The sequence below is a fragment of the Trypanosoma cruzi genome, genomic scaffold, assembly GCF_000209065.1.
Source record: "Trypanosoma cruzi strain CL Brener 1047053516805 genomic scaffold, whole genome shotgun sequence".
NCBI lineage: Eukaryota > Euglenozoa > Kinetoplastea > Trypanosomatida > Trypanosomatidae > Trypanosoma > Trypanosoma cruzi.
In genome coordinates, this window is record NW_001849494.1 from 162,533 (window position 1) to 181,586 (window position 19,054).

General features: G+C 51.9%; 9 protein-coding genes across 9 annotated transcripts, besides 13 other annotated features; all 9 read right to left on the reverse strand.

The window, feature by feature from the left end:
- Positions 1-13,393: part of a sequence feature (heterozygous, non-Esmeraldo-like haplotype) that runs on past the window's edge.
- Tc00.1047053506989.130 (hypothetical protein, conserved) lies at positions 11-2,329 on the reverse strand (the record flags this gene model as incomplete). Its single annotated transcript, XM_813553.1, has 1 exon — positions 11-2,329. One exon carries the CDS (start codon positions 2,327-2,329, stop codon positions 11-13), a length of 2,319 nt encoding a protein of 772 aa, XP_818646.1.
- Tc00.1047053506989.140 (hypothetical protein, conserved) lies at positions 3,403-4,239 on the reverse strand (the record flags this gene model as incomplete). Its single annotated transcript, XM_813554.1, has 1 exon — positions 3,403-4,239. The coding sequence occupies one exon, from the start codon at positions 4,237-4,239 to the stop codon at positions 3,403-3,405; it is 837 nt and encodes a 278-aa protein (XP_818647.1).
- Positions 4,331-4,353: a sequence feature (AT_rich).
- Positions 4,573-5,949, reverse strand: Tc00.1047053506989.150 (hypothetical protein, conserved; the record flags this gene model as incomplete). The annotated part of the gene is made up of 1 exon (XM_813555.1): positions 4,573-5,949. The coding sequence occupies one exon, from the start codon at positions 5,947-5,949 to the stop codon at positions 4,573-4,575; it is 1,377 nt and encodes a 458-aa protein (XP_818648.1).
- Positions 5,744-5,766: a sequence feature (AT_rich).
- Positions 6,290-6,745, reverse strand: Tc00.1047053506989.155 (hypothetical protein, conserved; the record flags this gene model as incomplete). The annotated part of the gene is made up of 1 exon (XM_813565.1): positions 6,290-6,745. One exon carries the CDS (start codon positions 6,743-6,745, stop codon positions 6,290-6,292), a length of 456 nt encoding a protein of 151 aa, XP_818658.1.
- On the reverse strand, positions 7,163-8,248 carry Tc00.1047053506989.160 (peroxisomal targeting signal type 2 receptor, putative; the record flags this gene model as incomplete). The annotated part of the gene is made up of 1 exon (XM_813556.1): positions 7,163-8,248. One exon carries the CDS (start codon positions 8,246-8,248, stop codon positions 7,163-7,165), a length of 1,086 nt encoding a protein of 361 aa, XP_818649.1.
- Tc00.1047053506989.180 (U3 small nucleolar ribonucleoprotein protein MPP10, putative) lies at positions 9,872-11,737 on the reverse strand (the record flags this gene model as incomplete). Its single annotated transcript, XM_813557.1, has 1 exon — positions 9,872-11,737. The coding sequence occupies one exon, from the start codon at positions 11,735-11,737 to the stop codon at positions 9,872-9,874; it is 1,866 nt and encodes a 621-aa protein (XP_818650.1).
- Positions 11,066-11,146: a microsatellite.
- Positions 12,128-12,171: a sequence feature (A-rich).
- Positions 12,462-14,750, reverse strand: Tc00.1047053506989.190 (lipophosphoglycan biosynthetic protein, putative; the record flags this gene model as incomplete). Its single annotated transcript, XM_813558.1, has 1 exon — positions 12,462-14,750. One exon carries the CDS (start codon positions 14,748-14,750, stop codon positions 12,462-12,464), a length of 2,289 nt encoding a protein of 762 aa, XP_818651.1.
- Positions 13,394-14,118: a sequence feature (areas merged during assembly that could not be assigned to a particular haplotype. This can correspond to areas where the two haplotypes were merged or to regions with more than two copies in the genome that were merged during assembly.).
- Positions 14,119-19,054: part of a sequence feature (heterozygous, non-Esmeraldo-like haplotype) that runs on past the window's edge.
- Positions 14,754-14,833: a sequence feature (T-rich).
- Positions 14,934-14,968: a microsatellite.
- Tc00.1047053506989.199 (hypothetical protein, conserved) lies at positions 15,303-15,839 on the reverse strand (the record flags this gene model as incomplete). The annotated part of the gene is made up of 1 exon (XM_813563.1): positions 15,303-15,839. One exon carries the CDS (start codon positions 15,837-15,839, stop codon positions 15,303-15,305), a length of 537 nt encoding a protein of 178 aa, XP_818656.1.
- Positions 16,029-16,066: a sequence feature (A-rich).
- Positions 16,274-16,296: a microsatellite.
- Positions 16,356-16,419: a sequence feature (A-rich).
- Positions 16,693-16,713: a sequence feature (AT_rich).
- Positions 17,233-19,050, reverse strand: Tc00.1047053506989.210 (U-box domain protein, putative; the record flags this gene model as incomplete). Its single annotated transcript, XM_813559.1, has 1 exon — positions 17,233-19,050. One exon carries the CDS (start codon positions 19,048-19,050, stop codon positions 17,233-17,235), a length of 1,818 nt encoding a protein of 605 aa, XP_818652.1.

The window sequence follows — 19,054 nt, forward strand, 5'->3', positions numbered from 1 at the left end:
CCCTTCTCTCTCATTCTCTCCCCCCATCTCTATCCCTCACGTTATGTGTGTCATCCCCCCCTCCCTCGTCAACTGTACTTTTCAGGCCCTCCCCCCCCTCATCACAAAGCAAGAGGCTATCTAGCCGTGACATCATCTCCGAGGCGTCACTGCAGTCGGTCAGAGCAGCCAAGGCCTCTTTTGTAACAAGACTCATCTTGGGCTTCTTCGGCACGATGTCCACCACGCTGCTGCAGAGGGACACAAACGCCTTCTGCAAATACCCCCTTGTGACCATTGCCTGTGCATGCTCTTTTTTCGTCTCATCCGCCTGGCTGAGTATCCGCTGGTACTCCTTGGGAAAACAGACCATATCCGTTTGTTGCCCACCCTGCAGCTCCTGAAGGGCCTCAAGGAGACGGAAGCTTGTCAATCCCTTGTTGCACGCCGCTATGCGTGGGACAATGCGAGAAAGGTTAGAGCGCACCGCCTCGCTATGAATTCCCACAGAGAAGCTCACCTCTAGCGAGCGTTCGGAGGCGCAGTAACGAATAAACCGTTCCGTCACCATCAAAACCTGCAACAATTCGGTGGTGAACAATGCGCTTCCATCGCCGTACTTAACCTCAAGAGGGTTTTGGAAAAATGTGTCCTCGTAGCTCAAAGTAGACATTTTTTCTTGGTACATCTCAGGGGTTCCGGGCAGCAATCTGAATATCCAGCTATGCATGTCTCTGGCGCTAAAATTTCCCCGCACCTCCATTGTAGAAAGCACGGGGGACGCATTTCCTTCCGTCACTGCCTTATCGACTCTTCCCACGCGAGCGTAGAGTGGCAGTGGTCGTAACTGCACCATCTTCACCTGTGCGGTGCGGGGGGCAGGAGCAGCCAATGCAGTGACCTTCAGCAGTCCCCACTGCCCATCCTCCACCCAAAATGCAACGGAGCAGCTGTAATTCCGTGTCTCTAAGGGATGCACAATGGCAATTGTTTTAGTCAAGGGATTATTCCGCGGTATTTCCTCTTGCACAATTACCTCCGCAGACTCCTCTAAAAAATGCAGATGCAACTCACTCTGGAGCACCACGCAGTCCAGCGGAGTATCAACCTCTACTATAAGTCGCAGTGCAGGGCTGTCTTTTTGTTGCGATAGCGTCACCCTGGTCTTGAAGGTGGAAGAAACGGCAAGCAATGGTGTGTCGCCTTTCTTCACCCCTCTGTATGCCGCCAGCTCCCGCGTTCTGGCCTCAATTGACCGCTTAAGGCCTTCAATTTCCTCGCGGGCTTCGTTGATTTGGGCATCTGTGCACTCTAACACGGCGTCGACAGCCTCCATCTCCTTCGGTGCAGCATGCTCCTCTTCCTTTAGTGTGAAGGTTGTGATCCTGCCACTGAAGGAATGTACCAGCACGCCTGGGCGGCGAGAATCTGTAATGAAGCCAGCAGCCATGGACAGGACGCTCTCATCCGTGTTCCCCGACCACATGCAAACGGGATGACCGCTATCAGCCCCCTCCTCCGCATAAACGTAAAAAATCTGCACCGAGCCGTCCTGACGACCCACCAGCAGCTCCTCTCTCTCGTCCATGTTGATATCATACACAGCAAGGGCGGTTACGGCTGCCTGGTGGTCATCGGGAACAAAACTAAAAACCCGTGAGAGGAAAGAGTCGCCGCTCCCAATATCCAGACAACCCAACGACCCTGCGCTTGTCCCGTAGTACACCCTGCGCGTCCCATCACTGACACCTAAAGACGTCACGGGAGCCTCACAACGAATGTCATCTATGGATTTATGACTCCGCAGCATACGAACAGTACGGTCATTGCAGCCAAGAATACACCGATAATCATCAAAATTGCGTTCCTCCAGATTCGCGACGGAAGAGACAGCAAAAACCGCCATGGCATTAATTCTGTCTGGTGCCATGTAGAAACCGAGCTCACTCGCCTCCCTAAACCCAGTCGCCATAAAGTTGCCGCAGCAAATAATGAATGGAGTGGAAACAAAAAGGGTGTGGATGACATCCGTCACGTTGGTGTCAAACGAGAAAAAGCGCCTACCCTTCCGCGAGTACGCCTCGAGCGTGCTGCCATGAACAAAAAATAGTTGGTCCTCATAGATAGTCGCGCAGCTCACAGGCCTGTTCTGAGGTGGGGTTTCAAAGACCGCCACGCGCTCCATCGCCTTTCGCAGTGAAAAGACGGACATGATGCCATTTTTATCCGCAACCCCTATTCGCTGCCTGCTCTTCTTTCCAAGTGGATACACAACCATGCACCTCGGAGATCGCGATGCTACCGTCGTAACCTCACGGCGAACGAGTTGAATGTCAGGGGCTGCGATCATCGTTGTCGAAAAGCCACGCCGTCCGCATGCAAACAAATCCCACACGCTGTCGCTTTGTTGCTCCCGCCAATTCTTATTCCCTTGTTTGTGTGCCTTTATTCCCCTCCGGCCCCGTTCCCTGTGGGAGCGGCCGACTAAAAGAAAAAAAGCGGAAAAAAAAAGCGACGAGTTTCTTGTCCCGCCCTTTAAACAAGCTTCATGCAGGGATGCACATCACCCCCCACCATTCGCATTGCCGCTAGCGACGTGAACGCCACCGGAGACAAGTGAACCGCGGAGATGTGCCCCGCGACAGATTCGACAACCGGCGGCTTCCCGACCACCCAAAAAACACCTCGTGCAGCAGTCGTTGCGTCACGAAATTCGGATCTTTCCCTCGCGTCAGTTCCAATGCAGCTGCCAATCGAGAGAAAATCGACGAGTCATGGGGCAGCGGCACGCAACGACGGTGCCCCTTGACGACGCAACACATCACCTGCTTTGTGGAACAGCTTCCCCTCCCAACCGCCCTGAATATTACCGCAGCCGTGTGTGACAGTCGGACACGGCAGAGGGATCATGCTGCTGGTAAAAGTCGCACAAACGCTTCCCAAAGATGATACCACGTGGGCCCGCATAATTTATCCGTGTGAACCAAAGAGGAGGGGAGGGAGCCGACATCACCCCGCCTCTTTTCCCATTTGCGAGCATAGATTTGATTCACCGTCCTTCGCGGTCTCATTCGCACACATTACACAGAGATTTATTGCACTTCTGGATCAACAGGGCAGAGAAAGGAAAGAAAAAGAAACGAGACATAATTGACATTCCCCGTGAATCCCAATCCAGCCGTTGCGTCTACTTCCTAGTCTCTGAAAGGAAGTGCATTTTTAAAAGGGAGGCATTACCCTCCACGTCCTGGAGTTAATGTTTGAAGAAAAGCATAACCATCCCCATCACTAATTCTTGAACTCAAAAAGTAACCACTCCCCGTCTCTCCCTCTCCCTCACTCCTCCTCCTCTTGTCTCCTCTCATAAACAAAATTTTGCCATGTAACGTTTGTATGTATGTATGTAACAAAGATGTCGCTATTTCAACCTTCAGGATGCTTGACGGCGTTGCGTGGCTGGGAAGCTGTGTGTGTTATCGGCTCCTTGCCAAAATCCACCACCAGGCTACTGCTAAAGCAAAGACCATGGTGTTTCAGCCATTGTCCCACTGTCTCCTCCGTTCCAAAGAAATTTTGGTGGGCGTAGTTCCCCTCTGCACCACTAGAGGCCACAAAGTGCCTTGCAACATCCGTAAGCGTACTCGCCTGCACTTCCCTCGTGGGGTCGAGGCGGCTTACGGCGACAACTCCGGCGATCCGGCCAACATCCGGCACATCCAACGACCCATGGGTGTAAGAACCGATGGATATGTGCTCTGCCACATGCGGCGCCAGTCTAAGCGACTCCACCGACTTGATTGTAACATTTTCGCCCAAGACGGCGATAGAAGATCGAATGTCCTCCGCTGTCGCTTCCACAAGGGAGCGATGCGCTTCCATGGGATTTGTGAGGACATCACCTTTGCTGTCAATGATCTTCCTTTGCAGTGCATCTTTCACCCTGGCACAGGTGTTCTGGAACTGGGCGCTACGTGCAGCAAAATCCGTCTCGCTGCAAACAGTAATGACCGCCGCACCGAATAGGCCCCCAACGCAGGCGACGACAGAGCCATGCTCCGTCACCCGCGACCGTTTTTTCATCGCCCTTGCCGCTCCCTTCTTGCGTAGCACCTCCATGGCCTTCTCCACGTCGCCGTGGGTCTCCTTTAAGGCGGCGCCGCACTCCGCGATCGGAGCCTCAGTGCGAAAGCGAAGATCCTTCACCATTTCCATGAAGGCGACCTTGTTGACGTTGGCTCGCAGACGCGTTAGGCACAACATCTTCCACGCTGTTGGATATATGTATATATATATACAACTGTGTTTGTGAACTCCCCCCCCCCCTCCCCCCAAAAAAAAAAGGAGGCAGAGCAATAAAAAATAAAAAATAAAAAAGGTTCAACGGATTACACACTGCCAGCCATCCGTGACAAACAAGACTTCATTGAATAAAAAAAAAACCGCTTGATCTTTTGTTGTTTCTTGTCATTTTCAGTTATGATCATCGATATTGAATAGTTGACAAGTGAGTTTTTTTCTTGGGTGGGTGCTGTCTCTCCCCCACCCCGCTTCCCTTCTCGCTCTTCCACCACGCTGGAGAAAAAACCGCAACCGTCACCTGGGAAAAAGCCCAAGGGAGACCCAGTAGTCTAAGCTGTCATCGAGCAATTCCCTCGTCACCTTCGGACAGCTGCACCGAAACCCGAGCGCCCGTAATTTCGACCCATCGACGGCCAGTGGGTTATCGTACAGAAGCTCGGGCTCCAGGTACGGAGAGAGAGGAGTGACGCTGATGCCATGCTCCCTTAGCATCTTCGTCCACGGTTCCATATGACCGTCGTTCGCCTCCTCCACAAGTTCCTCCAATTTGAGGGATGCCAAATTGGACATCAAAGCCCCAAAATATCCCGTCTTTACTTTAAACATGGACTCCAGAACGGCGTTCAGGCTCCCTTGTGTTGTGTCACCATCATCCACGACGTTATAAACCTCGTGAATGGCACCGGCACACACAATATGCCACATAGCTGCAACAACATCTTGCACGTGCACCGTATGTATTCGTAGGTCTTTTCCCCATAAGAACTCCATGCAAGTCCCTGATTTTTCGTACACCGCGGCACAAACAATGCGCGGCATAAGACCACAAATATCTCCTGGTCCATAAACGATTGGGAGCCGCACAATCACCCATGGGAGCTGCGAGATGGATGAAACGGCTCCTTCTGCCTCAAGGTGGTACTTCGCCATTTTTGTCCAGGGCTTCAATCGAGTGCCTGTCTCCTTTGACGGAGATTTGTTGTTTGACTCATATACCTGGGCAGTGCTCACCTCCACGTAGCGCTGGCATCCGCCTTTTCTGGCAGCTTTCTGCGCGCAAAGAGTCCGTAACTGCAGGATACTTCGCTCGTACATAACGTCCAAATGCCCATACCGTGTTTCACTGGCAAGGTTAACGATGATACTAAATGGCTCCCCAGCAAAGACACGATCAACATGTTCCTTTTGGGACAAATCAACCTGGACAACCTCAACGTATGGAAGTGCTAAAAGATCCTTGTAAACTTGCGTGAGGAAACACATCTCTGGAACTTTTTTGTCCGCAACACAAACATATGACGCAAGCTCGTGATCGGCAATGTACTTGAGGAAATTACGGCCAATCATGCCCAGGCCGCCAAGCAGCAACACACGTGGTCCCTCTGGCATGCGTGGTGTAATGCAGTCTATTCGTGTCTTTTCTGTGTGTAGGGGGAAGGTACAATTACATGACGCAGCAGCCCGCAAAAATAAAATAAAAAATAATAAGCGCACAATGAGAACCCGTAAAAGCAAGAGTTTGCCGTGCATATCAGCATGCATATATGTATGTATATCGTGCAGCCATCGCGTTTCGTGACACGGGGAAAAGGGGTGGAAAGAAAGATTCCAAAGGGTACGGCAGCAACGGAGGCACACCCCCACGCACGCAAGTAAAAAAAAAAAAAACATAACGCAAAATGCAAAGAAAAAAAGCTTCGCTCCTGAAGGTTGCGTCCCATCAGACACCCTTCCCCCTCTTCAAAAGCAAAAAGACGCTCAAATCATACACTCTTTTTCGTTGCCAAACTACTTGTCGGATAATATAAAAGCATCCACGCACATTTAACAATAAAAAAAGATATATTGTGAATGCACCATGAAGGAGGTGTGGAAATATACATTTGTGGGGAGAGGCGCCCAAGCACCGACATTGGAAAGCGAGCTTTTGTTGTTGTTGTTTTTTTGTTTTGTTTTTCCATGAGCACACGAAAAGCGAACTCCACTGAAACAACTCCTCCCCACCCTTCGCTTAGCGTCTCTTCCTGGATGCCGCAGTGCCACGCCTTTCTGTGTCCTTCGGGGCCAAGCTGTACTTTTTCCCCAAGTAGTTCTTCTCCGCTTCCAGTGGGTGGTACAACTCGGTCAAAAGCAGGGGTCTCCAGCATCCTACTGGAAAGCCCTGCTCCTGCCATTGCTCGTACGACATGGGAGGGCGAAAAGGCGTAGCCGCGTCATCGGATGTCGTGAATTTCGAGTTCTGTCCGGCTTTTTGTGTCTTCTCCCCGATGCCGTCGCCGCGGCTGTCCATGATGTCATCCGGTGGACGCATGGCCCGCAGGCGCTGCGCAACATCATTCGTACTAAGGGCCAGGAGAGCGGCTTTCCTCTCACGTACCTCTCGTAACGCGCGAGCACGATTGCGACGATCCTGCACACTGAAGACCAATGCTGTTGCGAGCCATTTACGACGAATGGTTGACGGCATCTTCGGACCCCTCTTCCGTTGTTTTTTCTGTTTTATTCGTCTCTGTGAAGATGTAACTGAGTTTACTTGGGTCTGTTTCTTCGCGTCCTATTACCCCCAATCTGGCACACTCAAAAAGAGCAAACATACACAACGGACATGCGGGAAGAGAAAAAAAAAAAATTGAATAATATTTGATGATGCAACACCAAATGTGAAATCGCGCGCGGTGGAACCACAGAATTCCAGCCCACACAAAAAAGCGGTTCTCGGCGTTCCCTGTTTCTTTTTCCCCTCATGAAAAACGGGCCCATTCAGACAGGAAAAAGTACCCACACCGTGTAAACACACACGCACACGATGAAATTTACTGCTTAGCCGTAGTTCCTCCCCTACTTCCCCGCGTCCACGCCATGCGATTATGTTGGCCCCCCACGCCTACTGCTGAACGGGGATGGCAGGGGGCGCAGGCGGAAGTCCCGGGAGCACTTTATTCCGTGGCACCCGAACTCGTGGCGGCGGCACAGCGGCAGGGAGTTGTGGCAATGGCGGTGACGGCGTTACCTGCTGCCCGCTCACCCAGAAGAAAACCCGTCCGTCCCAAGACGCGGAAGCAAGCGCGTTGGGCACGGCCAGCGACCAATCAAGCCCAACGACAAACTCGCGATGATGGGCGTAGCGACCAACAAGGGGACGCTGTGGTTGGTTGAGGTCCCAGATACAGACTCGGCAGTCATAGCCAGCTGATGCCAGCAGCACGCGTGAGTGAGGTGAGAAGCGCACACGGCGGCAGGCGTTCTCATGTCCGGGAAGTGAAGCAAGGGGCTGCGTTGGCCGGCGAAGGTCCCATAGCCGCACTGTACGGTCCACACCACCAGAAGCAAAAAGGCACCCGTCGTACTTATTCCAATCAATGCTGAGAACAATCTGATGGTTGTGCCCAACCTGAGTCAATACGGAGCGCGGTGTCCGTGCGTCCCACAGCTTCCAGGTACCGTCTCCAGAGCATGACAAAAATGATGCGGGATTACGTGTGGAGCAGGCAACCTCATACACCTCTTTCATATGTTCTTGAAATGTCATGCAAGACGCATTCGGGTTCGCTGCCTGGTAAATCTTCACAGATCCATCCCAGCTGCACGAAAGAAAGTTATCACGATTCCACGTCACCCCCGCTACCTCCCCTTGATGCTCCATAATGTGCACTAAAGGTGGAGCACCATCAAGATTTAAAGATTGCTGTACGTTGTATAGCTTCACACCATCACCGCATGCTACAGCCACAATATTTTGGTCAACTTCGCTGAAGCAGGCATCAAACGCTCCGTCGCTCGTTCCCCAACATCCCAAAAGAGAAACAGGAGACCCCGGTGGCACCCCCGGCGCCGTGTTTACAATATATACTTTCCCTGACCCTACCACACCAAAGTGCTCGGCCGCCGTGAGAATGTACTGCGTTGGCTGCCATGGATTGCACCGCATGCCGTGACCGGCAAATCCGGGATGAAAATTAAAAGAGGGCATTTTCAGCTCTTTTGCTATTTATTTATTTTCTTTTTTTAATCTTCTGGGTCGGCCTACAGCTGCAGGCTGGCGTGTGCGTGTGTACCAAATAATTGTTGCTAATCTCTGTCTCTTTCCTTTTGATTTAGTGAGAAACAAGAAGGCGGTGCGTGTGGCAGCGTCTGCTTGCACAAACGCAGAAAGAAAAACAACAGTAACAAGAAGAAGTCGTGCCTATTGCCGTAAAGACACGCCGCTCCTAAAAAAAAAAAATCATCATCATCATCCAACTGGTAAATTACATATGGTTTTTTTCTCTTTTTGAGGCCTCCATGTGGATGCAACACCGAGCCTCGCTCACAGTACTGTACAGTGACCACGCTTTAACCCGCACACAACGCCACATCATGCAGACGGATCCCCAACACTCTAGAAAAGTTACAAAAAAAAAAAAAACGGAGATGTCATCTCTGACGTGAGAAAAATTCTTCGATGGTGCGTCTCCGTTTGTTGCCTGCTGTCGTTGGCTTCTTCGCCTTCTTCGCCTTGGACGTCACCGTATTTCCCGCGGGCAAGAGATCCGGCGATGCCGACCTTTTTTTGTCCCCACTCGCCGATAAAGGACATGGATTGCCGCTCCAAGGACTCAGCAGCTGCACGTCGCTGTCAGGAAGGCTCCACGGGGTACCAGAAGTATCCCGCGCCGGTGACTCACCAATGACAAACTCCACATTCTGACGCAATGGCGATGGGCTTGCAGCAGTCGTAGATTCCGGAGCGTCAAACTGCGAGTCATTCGAGCTGCCCAACACGCGTGATACCACGGCGTGACTGTCTGCCACCCACGACGTCGATTGGTCTCCACGGATCCTGCGCAGTCGCGTCGCAAACTCCGTCGGCGACAGCACCCGCACAGGCAGCTGCGGTACCAGCCTCACCGCCATCTCTGAAAAGGGGAAATGTACACTAAAAGCGAGAGCGAGTGGATGACAAGTGACGTTGCGTGCTCCCGCGCTGTTGCCGCTGGTGACCAGGAACCACTCCGCGAATATACATGCGGAAAAAAAAAAAAAGAGAGAAGGAGCAAACAAAATATCTCACAACGCCACAGGGCAGTTGCAAGGAGCAGTCACGCAAGGCAACACTCATGGGAACAGTGATGCCACGCTGTTTTCCGTTTTTCTGCCTCACAACACCAGAATTCGTCGTGGCGCAAATAAGAGAAAAAAAAAATGGGAGCAAAGAAGGTCAACGAGGCAAAGCAACAAAAAATTCCAACAAACAACAAAAAACAAATAAAAAGACTCGTATTCCCCTCATTTTTCTCGTTTATTTTCGTCTTTCTCGACCAAATCCCTTGCGTGTTTTCTCATTGTTCCCGTTTGTAACTCCCCCTCCCCGTCCCTCCGGCCGTGATGCCTTCTCTTCGCTCCCCCTTTAATTTTCTCTCGCTTAATCTTTTCTCCCATCATCTGCAGGTTTTCCCTTTTTTATTATTATTTCAGGGTGCATAAATATATATGCGTATGTATTGTCATGTTAGCCGTTTCGAGATGAGTCCAGCGCAGAAACGTGTTTGTCTCCTTCTTTTTTCTTTCTTCGCTCCTGTCTTCGGCAGTCCCACACAATTCAATGCACCCTCCGCTACTGCGGCTCCGGCAACTGCTGTTTCTTCTTCTTTGCCTGCGCGGCACGTTTTTCCTTGCGATCACTCGCCGCCTTCGCCTGCTCCTTCTTCGCACGGCGCAGCGCCCGCCTCTCACGCGGCACCAATTCGTTGATGCCCACATCCGCGTACTTGCGGTCGGCACTGCGGTAGAGATCCTGCGGCGCAAGTGCGGCCTCGCGGGTGGTGGCAAAGTTGCCGACTGTCTCCAACGCGATGGCGGGGGCCTGGCCGTCCACTGCACGCACGCGGGCCGCCAACTCCTCTTGTATCGGCTTTGGTGTGTAGTAGAAGTTGCTGAGGGCGTCGAGGTGCTGGGCGAGCCGGCGCCACATTTGAATTGCCCGCAGCTCGTCCCTCTCAATCTCCGTCAGTGGCTCCGCACTCTGCGCAGCATCACCGCTTGCCTCCTCCAACGCCCGCGCACGCTCCAGGTACTCCTTCTCGTACAGGTCCATCAGCGACAGCTTGGACTTCTCCGAGTCGATTGTTGCGTCGCGGCGCGTCGTGACCAAATCTCCCGGCGCCGAGAGGGAAGTGCGGCGCTGTACATCGTCGTAGTTGGCGCAAAGGATGCGGCGGCGAATGCGGTCCTCTAGTTTGGCCGTCACTGCCTCCGTGATGACAGGCACCGCCTTCATGGCGTGTTCAAAGTCCAACTCCTCGTCAAGCAGCGCATCACGCGGTCGCTGGTTCCCGCTCGTCTCACCGCTCATCGCCCACTGCGTGCTGTAAAGCCTTTCCTGCTCCAGCCGTTCCACAAGACGACGCTCCCGCTGCCGCTCCCGCTGCAGCATCGTCAGGCTAGGATCGTTGAGCTCCGCATCATCGTCGTCATTCTCACCAACCGCATCCCCCCTTTCGTGCTGTTGGTGTTCTTCCTGCGCACCGTCACCAGCGAGAATGTCTTCGTTTCCAAAGTACATCCCGTCAGACTCCTTGAACACGGCAGTCGGGTCATCCCAAGCAAGGTCCTCTTCGAAATGCGGGTCGTCATCATCATCTTCGGCCCCGTCATCATCATCTTCGTCCGGAACAAAGTCCTCACCGTACATTTCCTTCATTGCTGCCAACTCCTCGACGGCGCGCTCGTCCTCCTCCTCCTCCTCGTTATCATCATCATCATCGGCCCCTGCCATCGCCCGAGCATGCCTACGACGGATACGTGCCAAATCACTGTTGCTATCTTCGTCATCATCCCCCTCGCCGTCCACGTCAGCATCACCGTTTTCGTCGTTGCCGTCGCCATCACCCTTTCCGAGTGCGTAACGCCACAAGTCGTCCCCGTTGTGGCCATTCGTGCTAGCAGGTTTCGCAAGCTTTCTTCGCTGCTGCTGCTGCTCAACAAGAAGCTGCGCAATCTCCTCATCCAAGTCACTCTCGCTGAGCTGCGAATTTCTTGTTGAGAGTACATCTTTGCCCTCCTCTAAAGCATCGGAATCATCAACATTAACATCGTCTCGTGGCCGCTTCGTTTGTACTCGCGTGCTGCCGCGTTTCTGTGATGCAGAGGAAGCATTCACTGTCTTCTGCAGACGTCGCACGTTGTCCTGTAGGCGACGCAAAACGGGACGCAGTAACATGCTCAGCTGTCCCCATATCTGCTCCACCGTCACATGCCGCGCCGCACTTGTTTCCAGTGACTTTTTGTAGTAAGGCAGCCGTGGCGTATGCAGCGACGATGCAAGGACGAAGAGGGAAGAGAGGCACTGACGTGACGTTTCCTCGCCCGCCTTGCGCGATGAAAAAAAATGGTCCAGGCCGTTGTCCAGTGCTTGCTGGAGGGTGCCCACGGAGCCCTTCAGCTTCCGTGGCAGCGCGGCATCTTTCTTCGTTGTCGCCATCGCCCCTAACCCCTAACCCTGTTCTTCCACGCGTCCAGTAGTGTGCAACTGAGAGCGTATGTGATGCTGCCCGACCACTTCCCTACACGCGTTCGCTGCAGTGTCAAGAAAAAAAAAAAACTCACTTCAAGTTAAATAATATCAAAAAAAGAAAGACGTTTTTGCCTCGTCGCCTCCCCGCGGCGCCGCACACCGTGAATGAGAGCTCAACAAAGGCACCCCTCATCGCACGCAGTGGAAAAGAGAAATAAAAGGAGGTCGTTGCCAAAAAACAACGGTCTGAAAAATAACAAGAGAAAGGGCATTGAGGAAAAGTAAAGAAAAGGCAAAAAATGGAAGGAAAGAGCCCCGCCACCATCACCACCGTAGTTGCAGTCGGTCTGTTGCCTCAAAAAAAAAAAAAAAAAAAGGAGAACCAAAAAAGAAAAGAAAAAGACATCCCGATGTGACTTCGTTTGCAAATCCAACAAATGTGGCGCACATAAAACATACAAACTGCACCACGTCAAAAGTCGTTTTTCCCTCCCTTTCGTCTTCCTCTCCCTCAGGTGCATGGGTGTGTCTCTGTTTTTGTCGCGTTTTACTCCTCCCTTCCCTACCTCGGTCTTCATGCCTTTTTCATTATCCGCCGGTAATATTGAAAAAGCAGCGTATCTATAAAATAATGGCCAAAAAAAAAAAAAGCTCAATAGGCATCCTCGTCCCCTGTGGGGAGGTGCAAACCTTACAGATCACCCGCGTCATCCTCCGTTTTTGTTGGTTTCATTTCTGCCGCGGTTGGCTCCGCGTCTTCCTTGTCAGACGATTCATCCCCGTCGTTGTCCACCGGAAGCAGCAGTCCTTCGTCGGTGCCAGTGGTGTCGGGTTTGACGTCTGAAATGTCGTACTCGTCGTCGTCTGGGGGCAAGATCGTGTCATCAGCCGCAAGACCCACGCGGCCCCTCAGCAGACGGTTCACGCGCTTAGCGTACATGGCCTGATTCGAGACGGGGAATCCCGCCTGCAGGTTGGCCGTGCCGAAAAGGACCCATGCCACGTCAATGGCAGTCTGGTCGTTTGCGTCCGCCTCAAATCGTGTCAGAAGATCCCGCACAAGTGGATGGCGGTGGTTAAGTTCCAGCACGCGGGAGTATCGCATCGTGTGGAGGGAAGAGATTGCCTGTTGATTCATGACGTTCACCATGCGAGGTGTCATGTCGTTCTCCTGCGTAGACAAAATAAAAGCCTCCGAGCTCTGTCGTCTTGTCAGAATGACCTTCCGCACTTGGCTTTTTCCAAACAGAGTCAAAAGGCGTTCGGTGAGGGGCTCATATTTCTTCTTGCGCTCCTTTTCAATGGCCTTGTCCCTCTCCGTCGGCTCGTCAAGGCGCGCGTTGTCTTTTGCGAGGTTAATAAGCCGTTTGTTGCCGAAGTCTTGCACCTGAGAGACGACGTACTCATCAATAGCATCCGTCATGAAAAGAACCTCCACGTCACGCTCCAGCGCCTCTTCAATGTGCGGCGACTGCCTCATCTTCTTAACCGAGTCACCTGTGAGGAAGTAAATGTGCTTCTGTTCTGGCTTCATGCGGTCTGTGTACTCCTGCAGGCTAACAAGGGTGCCGTTACTCTTTGTGGATGTGTAACGCAGCAGCTTCGCGAGGCGGCCGCGGTTGTTGGCATCCTCGAGAATGCCGAGACGGATATGTTTGCCAAACTGAGCCCAGAACTTTGGATACAAGGGCTCCTTGCCTTTATCGTCATCTGATTTCTTCTCCGTTGTGTTCTCATCCTTCGCTTCACCATCTTCCCCTGATTTTTCCTTCTCCAGGCCCTCCTTGAGGCGGGCGTCCTTCTCCGCAATCTCGGAAATCATGGACAGAGCCTTGCGCACAAGTTTCTTCTTGATGACACGGAGAATTCGGCTCTCCTGTAGCACCTCGCGGGAGACGTTGAGAGGGAGATCGTTGCTGTCAACAATGCCCCTTACAAAGCTGAGGTAACGCGGGAGAAGCTGTCGGAACTCGTCAGTGATAAAAATACGTCGTACGTACAACTTGATATTGTCGCGTGTGTCCTCGTTATTAACGAATATGTCTTGCGATGCCTCTTGTGGGATGAAAAGTACAGAACTGAACTCTACCTCGCCCTCAACATTGAAGTGCGAGTAATACATCGGGTTTCGGTAGTCGTGGGTGAGGGACTTGTAGAATTTGTGGTACTCCTCCTCCGTCACCTCGGATGGCTTGCGTGTCCAGATGGGCTTGTTCTCATTCACCACCTCCCACTTCTCTCCCTTCTGCATGTAGATGGGGAAGTGTACAAACTCGCTGTATTGGTGCACAATATCCCTCACGTTATCCGTGCTAAGAAATTCCAATGCGTCGGGCTTCATCTCAAGTGTGATCTCCGTCCCGCGGCCAAGCGTGTTGCCACGTTCGTCCTCGTATATGTAATATTGCCCGTCGCCAGCAGACTCCCACACCCACTGCACGTCACTGTCATCGCTCTTCGAAGCCACCCGCACGCGGTCGGCAACGAGGAAGGCGGAGTAGAAGCCAACACCAAACTGTCCAATGAGACTATCATCCTTCGTTTCCTTCAGCTTCTCCATGAACCGCTTCGTGCCGGAGGTGCCAAGGGAGCCGAGGTGCTCCTCCAGCTCCGCCTTCGTCATACCAATGCCGCCGTCCCGCAAAGTGAGAGTCTTGCGCTCATTGTCAATTATCACCCGCATTTCCAACGCCGGCACCTCGCCGTCTTTGTTCTTCGGCTCCTTCGGCGCCGTGAGGTAGAGCATACGGATCTTATCGAGGGCGTCGCTGCCGTTAGAAATCAACTCGCGCAGAAAGACAGCGCGGTTCGTATATAAAGAATTAATAAGAATGTCAAGCATCTTGCTCACCTCAGCCTGGAATGAGATTGGCCTCCCCTTCTCCACGCTCCCATCATCCTTCACCGTGACCCCAGTCACCGCAACGCCCAGCACAATAAGTGCGATAAGTATCGCCTGAATAATGGGGTGGCGTGCCATCACTTTTGTTATTGCGTTACTGTGTTTTTGTTATTGTTGTTGTTTTTGGTCCCGATTTTATTGTTGTTATTGACTTTACTCTTACGCTTGAGCGTAACAAATAACAGTGGGCAGTCGGACAGATAAATTGCCTCCTCGCCCCCTTCGGTCCCTTGCCTTGTTGTGTTCGTGTTTTTTTTTTGGTGTTTGTTTGTTTGTTTGTTTTTGTTTGTTTTTTTCTCCTAGCTTTGGCCCACCTGCCGTCCCCCTGTCGACACCGAAATGACGCTGATGACTTGCCACAGTCGCTCACTCTGGTGGCGTCACATTGCAATGAAGAGAGAAGGCAGCGGGCAGAGAGATGCGGGGGGTGGGCAAACAAGAAAAGAACGTAAAAAAGAAAAAGAAAATTTTCTTTTAGGTTTCTCAGCTGCAAGCAGTCGGCACGGCGAAATACGTGCGGGGAATGAAGCCACAGACAGAGAGAAAGAGAGAAAAAGAAAAAACTTGCCTCTTCGCCGACAGAATGGAGGCCGCGAGGGCACCCCTCCGTCTTTCAACGCTTTACCGCCACTACTGTTGTTGTCTCCTCTGTGCCTCCACCTCCTCCCGCTTCCGCTGCGCCATCTCGCACCGCAGCTGCAGAAGACGGTTCCGCTCCTGCACGGCGGCGTAGTGCGGCAGCAAGTACTCAACGCCCATCCACCACGCCACGCCAATGCCAAGGAAAAACGTCCCCACCTGTATACGGCGCAGAATCGTCATCTTCTTCAGCACCTCTTTGTTCCGCGTCTCCCTCTGCCGGTCAAGGAGACCCTTGTTCATGATCTGCTGCGCCCGCGCCGAACTTTTGACCTCAAATGCCCGGCTCGTCTGCTCGCTCACAAACGCGCGTGGGTTTGACGCCATTTTGCGACGCTGCTGCAGCTCCTCCGCGGAGATCCCCACCTCCTTCGACGGGTCCCGCCGCGCCTCGTCCACGGCATTCCTCATCCACGATGACATTTCGGCCGCCGCCCTCACGTGATCTTTCGGGTTTCCCCCAAATCCCCCATCGCCATCTTCCGCATGGCCGCCGCTCCTGCCGCCCCCACCCGGAACAGCCGACATGTGTGAGTCCAAAGCAGCACCGGACACTCCCCCACGCTACTCAGTCAAGCACACACAAACGCACACAAACTACCCCCCGCCAGCCACAAAAAGAGAGGGAGAGCGAGCGAACAGACCCGCACACGCAAAAAAAAAAAAAAGGAAAGAAATAAAGAAGGACGATCACGACAACAGTACCAACTGGGTGACAAAAGAAGAAGAAGAAAAAGGAAAAAAAAAAAAAAAAACTTTTTTTTTGTTAAGAAAAGTCAAAGCAACAAATTTACAACGCACCTCATAGAAAACAAATACAACACATACACATACACATGTATGTATAATGTAATTACTATACACGCGGGCCGTAGGGGTGATAAACCCCTACGAAGATGCCCCGAGTTCTCTGTCCGCATCAATTGTGGATGCATCCCTGTTACGAGGCATAGAGAGGCTAAATATATATATATATATATATATAATTTTTTGAAAGGAATGACAAAAACAATGGGTCAAACAAACGCCCACAAGATGCATTGGAAGAAATGCAGAGAAAAGAAGTAAAAATAAATAAAAAAGTCAAGAGAAAAACAAGAAACAAAAAATATATATAAAGTGGGCAAAAAATTACTTCGGAGTAAACATGAGAAGCGCGGGTGTGGGCACCAGAAAAGGAAAAAGACCCTCCAGTGTCATCCGCAGTGTTTTATGCCCACCCCCACACACTCAGAGGCGCGTATTCCCCTTTTTACTTCTGCTCCCGCCCTGCAGCTTGACTTCTCTCTCTCTCCCTCTCCCACACTTCTTCTCTTATCTTCGTTTCCTTTTGTGCTCCTTGCCTCGTTTGGAAGGATACAGAAAAGTCACCCCGACCATCATTAATAATAATAATAATATTCTCTTTTTTTCTTCTGTTGCTTCGGCTCTCTACATGCATAAAGCTCATTCCCGCATTTTGCGTCCTGATTCCTTACTCACCCACTCCCTCACTTGCGCTAAATCTTCTATCCGCCACACACACAAACACACACACGTCCTCCTCCCGCCGCGCCAGAGCAATAAAGAATCCCGCCCCTTTCTTTTACTTCTCTGTTCTTTCTTCCCCTTTCCTGGCACCATGCCGTTACTGTTAAACCTTTAATGGCGACAAGGCCTCAAATAACCCCGCGTTAATTCTCATACTTTTGATTCCAACTTCTTCTTTGCTTTTCCTTTTTTATAGTTGATTGGTTCCACTGATTTCGTGCTTTATTACGGAGCATACTTGGCCTGTCGCGGAAATTTACTTCCTTCCTTCATCTATATATGTATATGTATATGCAAATCCTAATATTTTCACACCTTTTTGTGTGTGTGTGTGTGTGTTTTGCCTTGTTTTCTCCCACTTCCCACAAATGCAAATGTTGACTCCTGTCCACTAAAAGTCGTAGAGATCGGCCTCGTTTTCCTGATTGTATGTGCTCATGCTCTGTTGGATCACCCGCTTCATGATGAGCGCCGCCACCTCCTTGTTGGGCCTCAGTGAATCCGCCGTCAGCGTTTTCCCTGTGATGGGGCACACGGAGCCGTTCTGCTCGAGCCACGCGAGTATCGCCTCCTGCTCGAACGTTTGGCCATACGGCGAAACAACAGGTCTCTTCATCACATTGCCGGTGAGGGCGCACAGCAGGATGGGATCGACACCTTCAATGACGTCCTTCCGAACCACCTCTATGTACTGTTTCATGTCCACTGGGGCCGCGGCACTTTCAACGGGCACCTTCACTTCGGCTGTCTTTGAACGTAGCGGGGGCATCTCGCCCAGGATGCGATGCCTTCCTCCCGCAGCAACAGGGGCGGGAGACGGCAGCGGCTGGTGCGCCGACACGCGTGCCTCCAAATCGCCAAAGAGCTTCTCCAGTGTGGTAAAAGTGTGGGTGCTGCGGTCGACAAGTGTGTCCGCCTCCACTGTCTTCAGAGCAGTGTGCCACGCCCGCGCCCATGCCAGCCCGCCCGGGGCAATCTCCCGCTGCAAGAAAGCCTCGGTTGTTTTCAAGAGGGCCTCGCTCAGCAATTGTTGAGGGATTTCCTCAATGGAGAGATCTTTCTCCCCGCCAAGAGCATCTATGTTGGCCATGAGGTGGAACATATCCACATACAGGCGCATGAGAACACCAGACGCCGGGTTATCCTGTCTCACGTGGCGAATTGAAAACTGTAACATGTCATGCAGGTAAGGACAGAACAGACGCACCCTTCTAGCATGGCGGTGCATACGAAAGGTGCACAAAGAAGCAAATTTAAATCCTAGTGACATTCCGCGTAGCATTTCAACGCTAAGATCCGGGCTCGCTCCCTCCAAACTCTTTTGCAAGGCCTCGCACTGCATGAGAAGGTACAACGTCACAGAATGATCCAGTAAGGTGGTGGAAAGTAGAATGTGTTGTCGCCACTGCGTTGACTTTGTGGATGAAAAACGGAATATATTCATGACACAACGCATGACACTGCATGTCGCCACATGGAGCAGTGGAGTCATCACGTTCGTACTGTCCAGTTGCTCGGTCAAGACATCACTGATGACTTGAACGGCTCTCAGTCGAAGCATTAAGGCCAACAGGGAGTCGACCTTCTCCGTAAATAAAAGGCAAGAGGCCTCCTCTACTCCTTTTGAGGAATCAAAAAAAGCCTGAGGTTGCGTGAAGCCAAGAATGATGGTTATGCAATTACCTCGAAGTCCAAATTCGTACGCAGGTTCTTTCAGCAATATAGCGAGCATAAGCTGCACAGAAAATTGTGCGTTCCCGTCCGTAAACTCAAGCACATTCACAGCCTTCAGCTTGTATCCGGTCACACGCATGAGAAGCACGGCTACATGCTCCGTCATGCGTCCCAGATCGGGATTAAACGGCAACGTTCCATCCTCCTTTATCGATTCCTCAAAAATGCCCTCCAGCTTGTCCAATACGTCAAAGATGCAGCCCCGGATGGGCTTGTGAAGAGCAAGGTTATTCAGGATGAGACACACACGCGACTTGTGATCCAGTGGCACCTCATTCGTGTTGGGGTTGTTCAGGTACTTCGTGACCAGTTTGTCTGAGATGCGTTGTGCGCACCGCTTCGCCTCCTCCAGGCTGGGGCCGTAAAAGACTTGTGCGCGGCCGATTTCACTCTCCCGGGACCAAAACGTCATCTCATCCACCCGCAGCGGTACGTCGGACTCAAGCCGCTCCGCAAGCTTCTGGATGGTCGCCATCTGC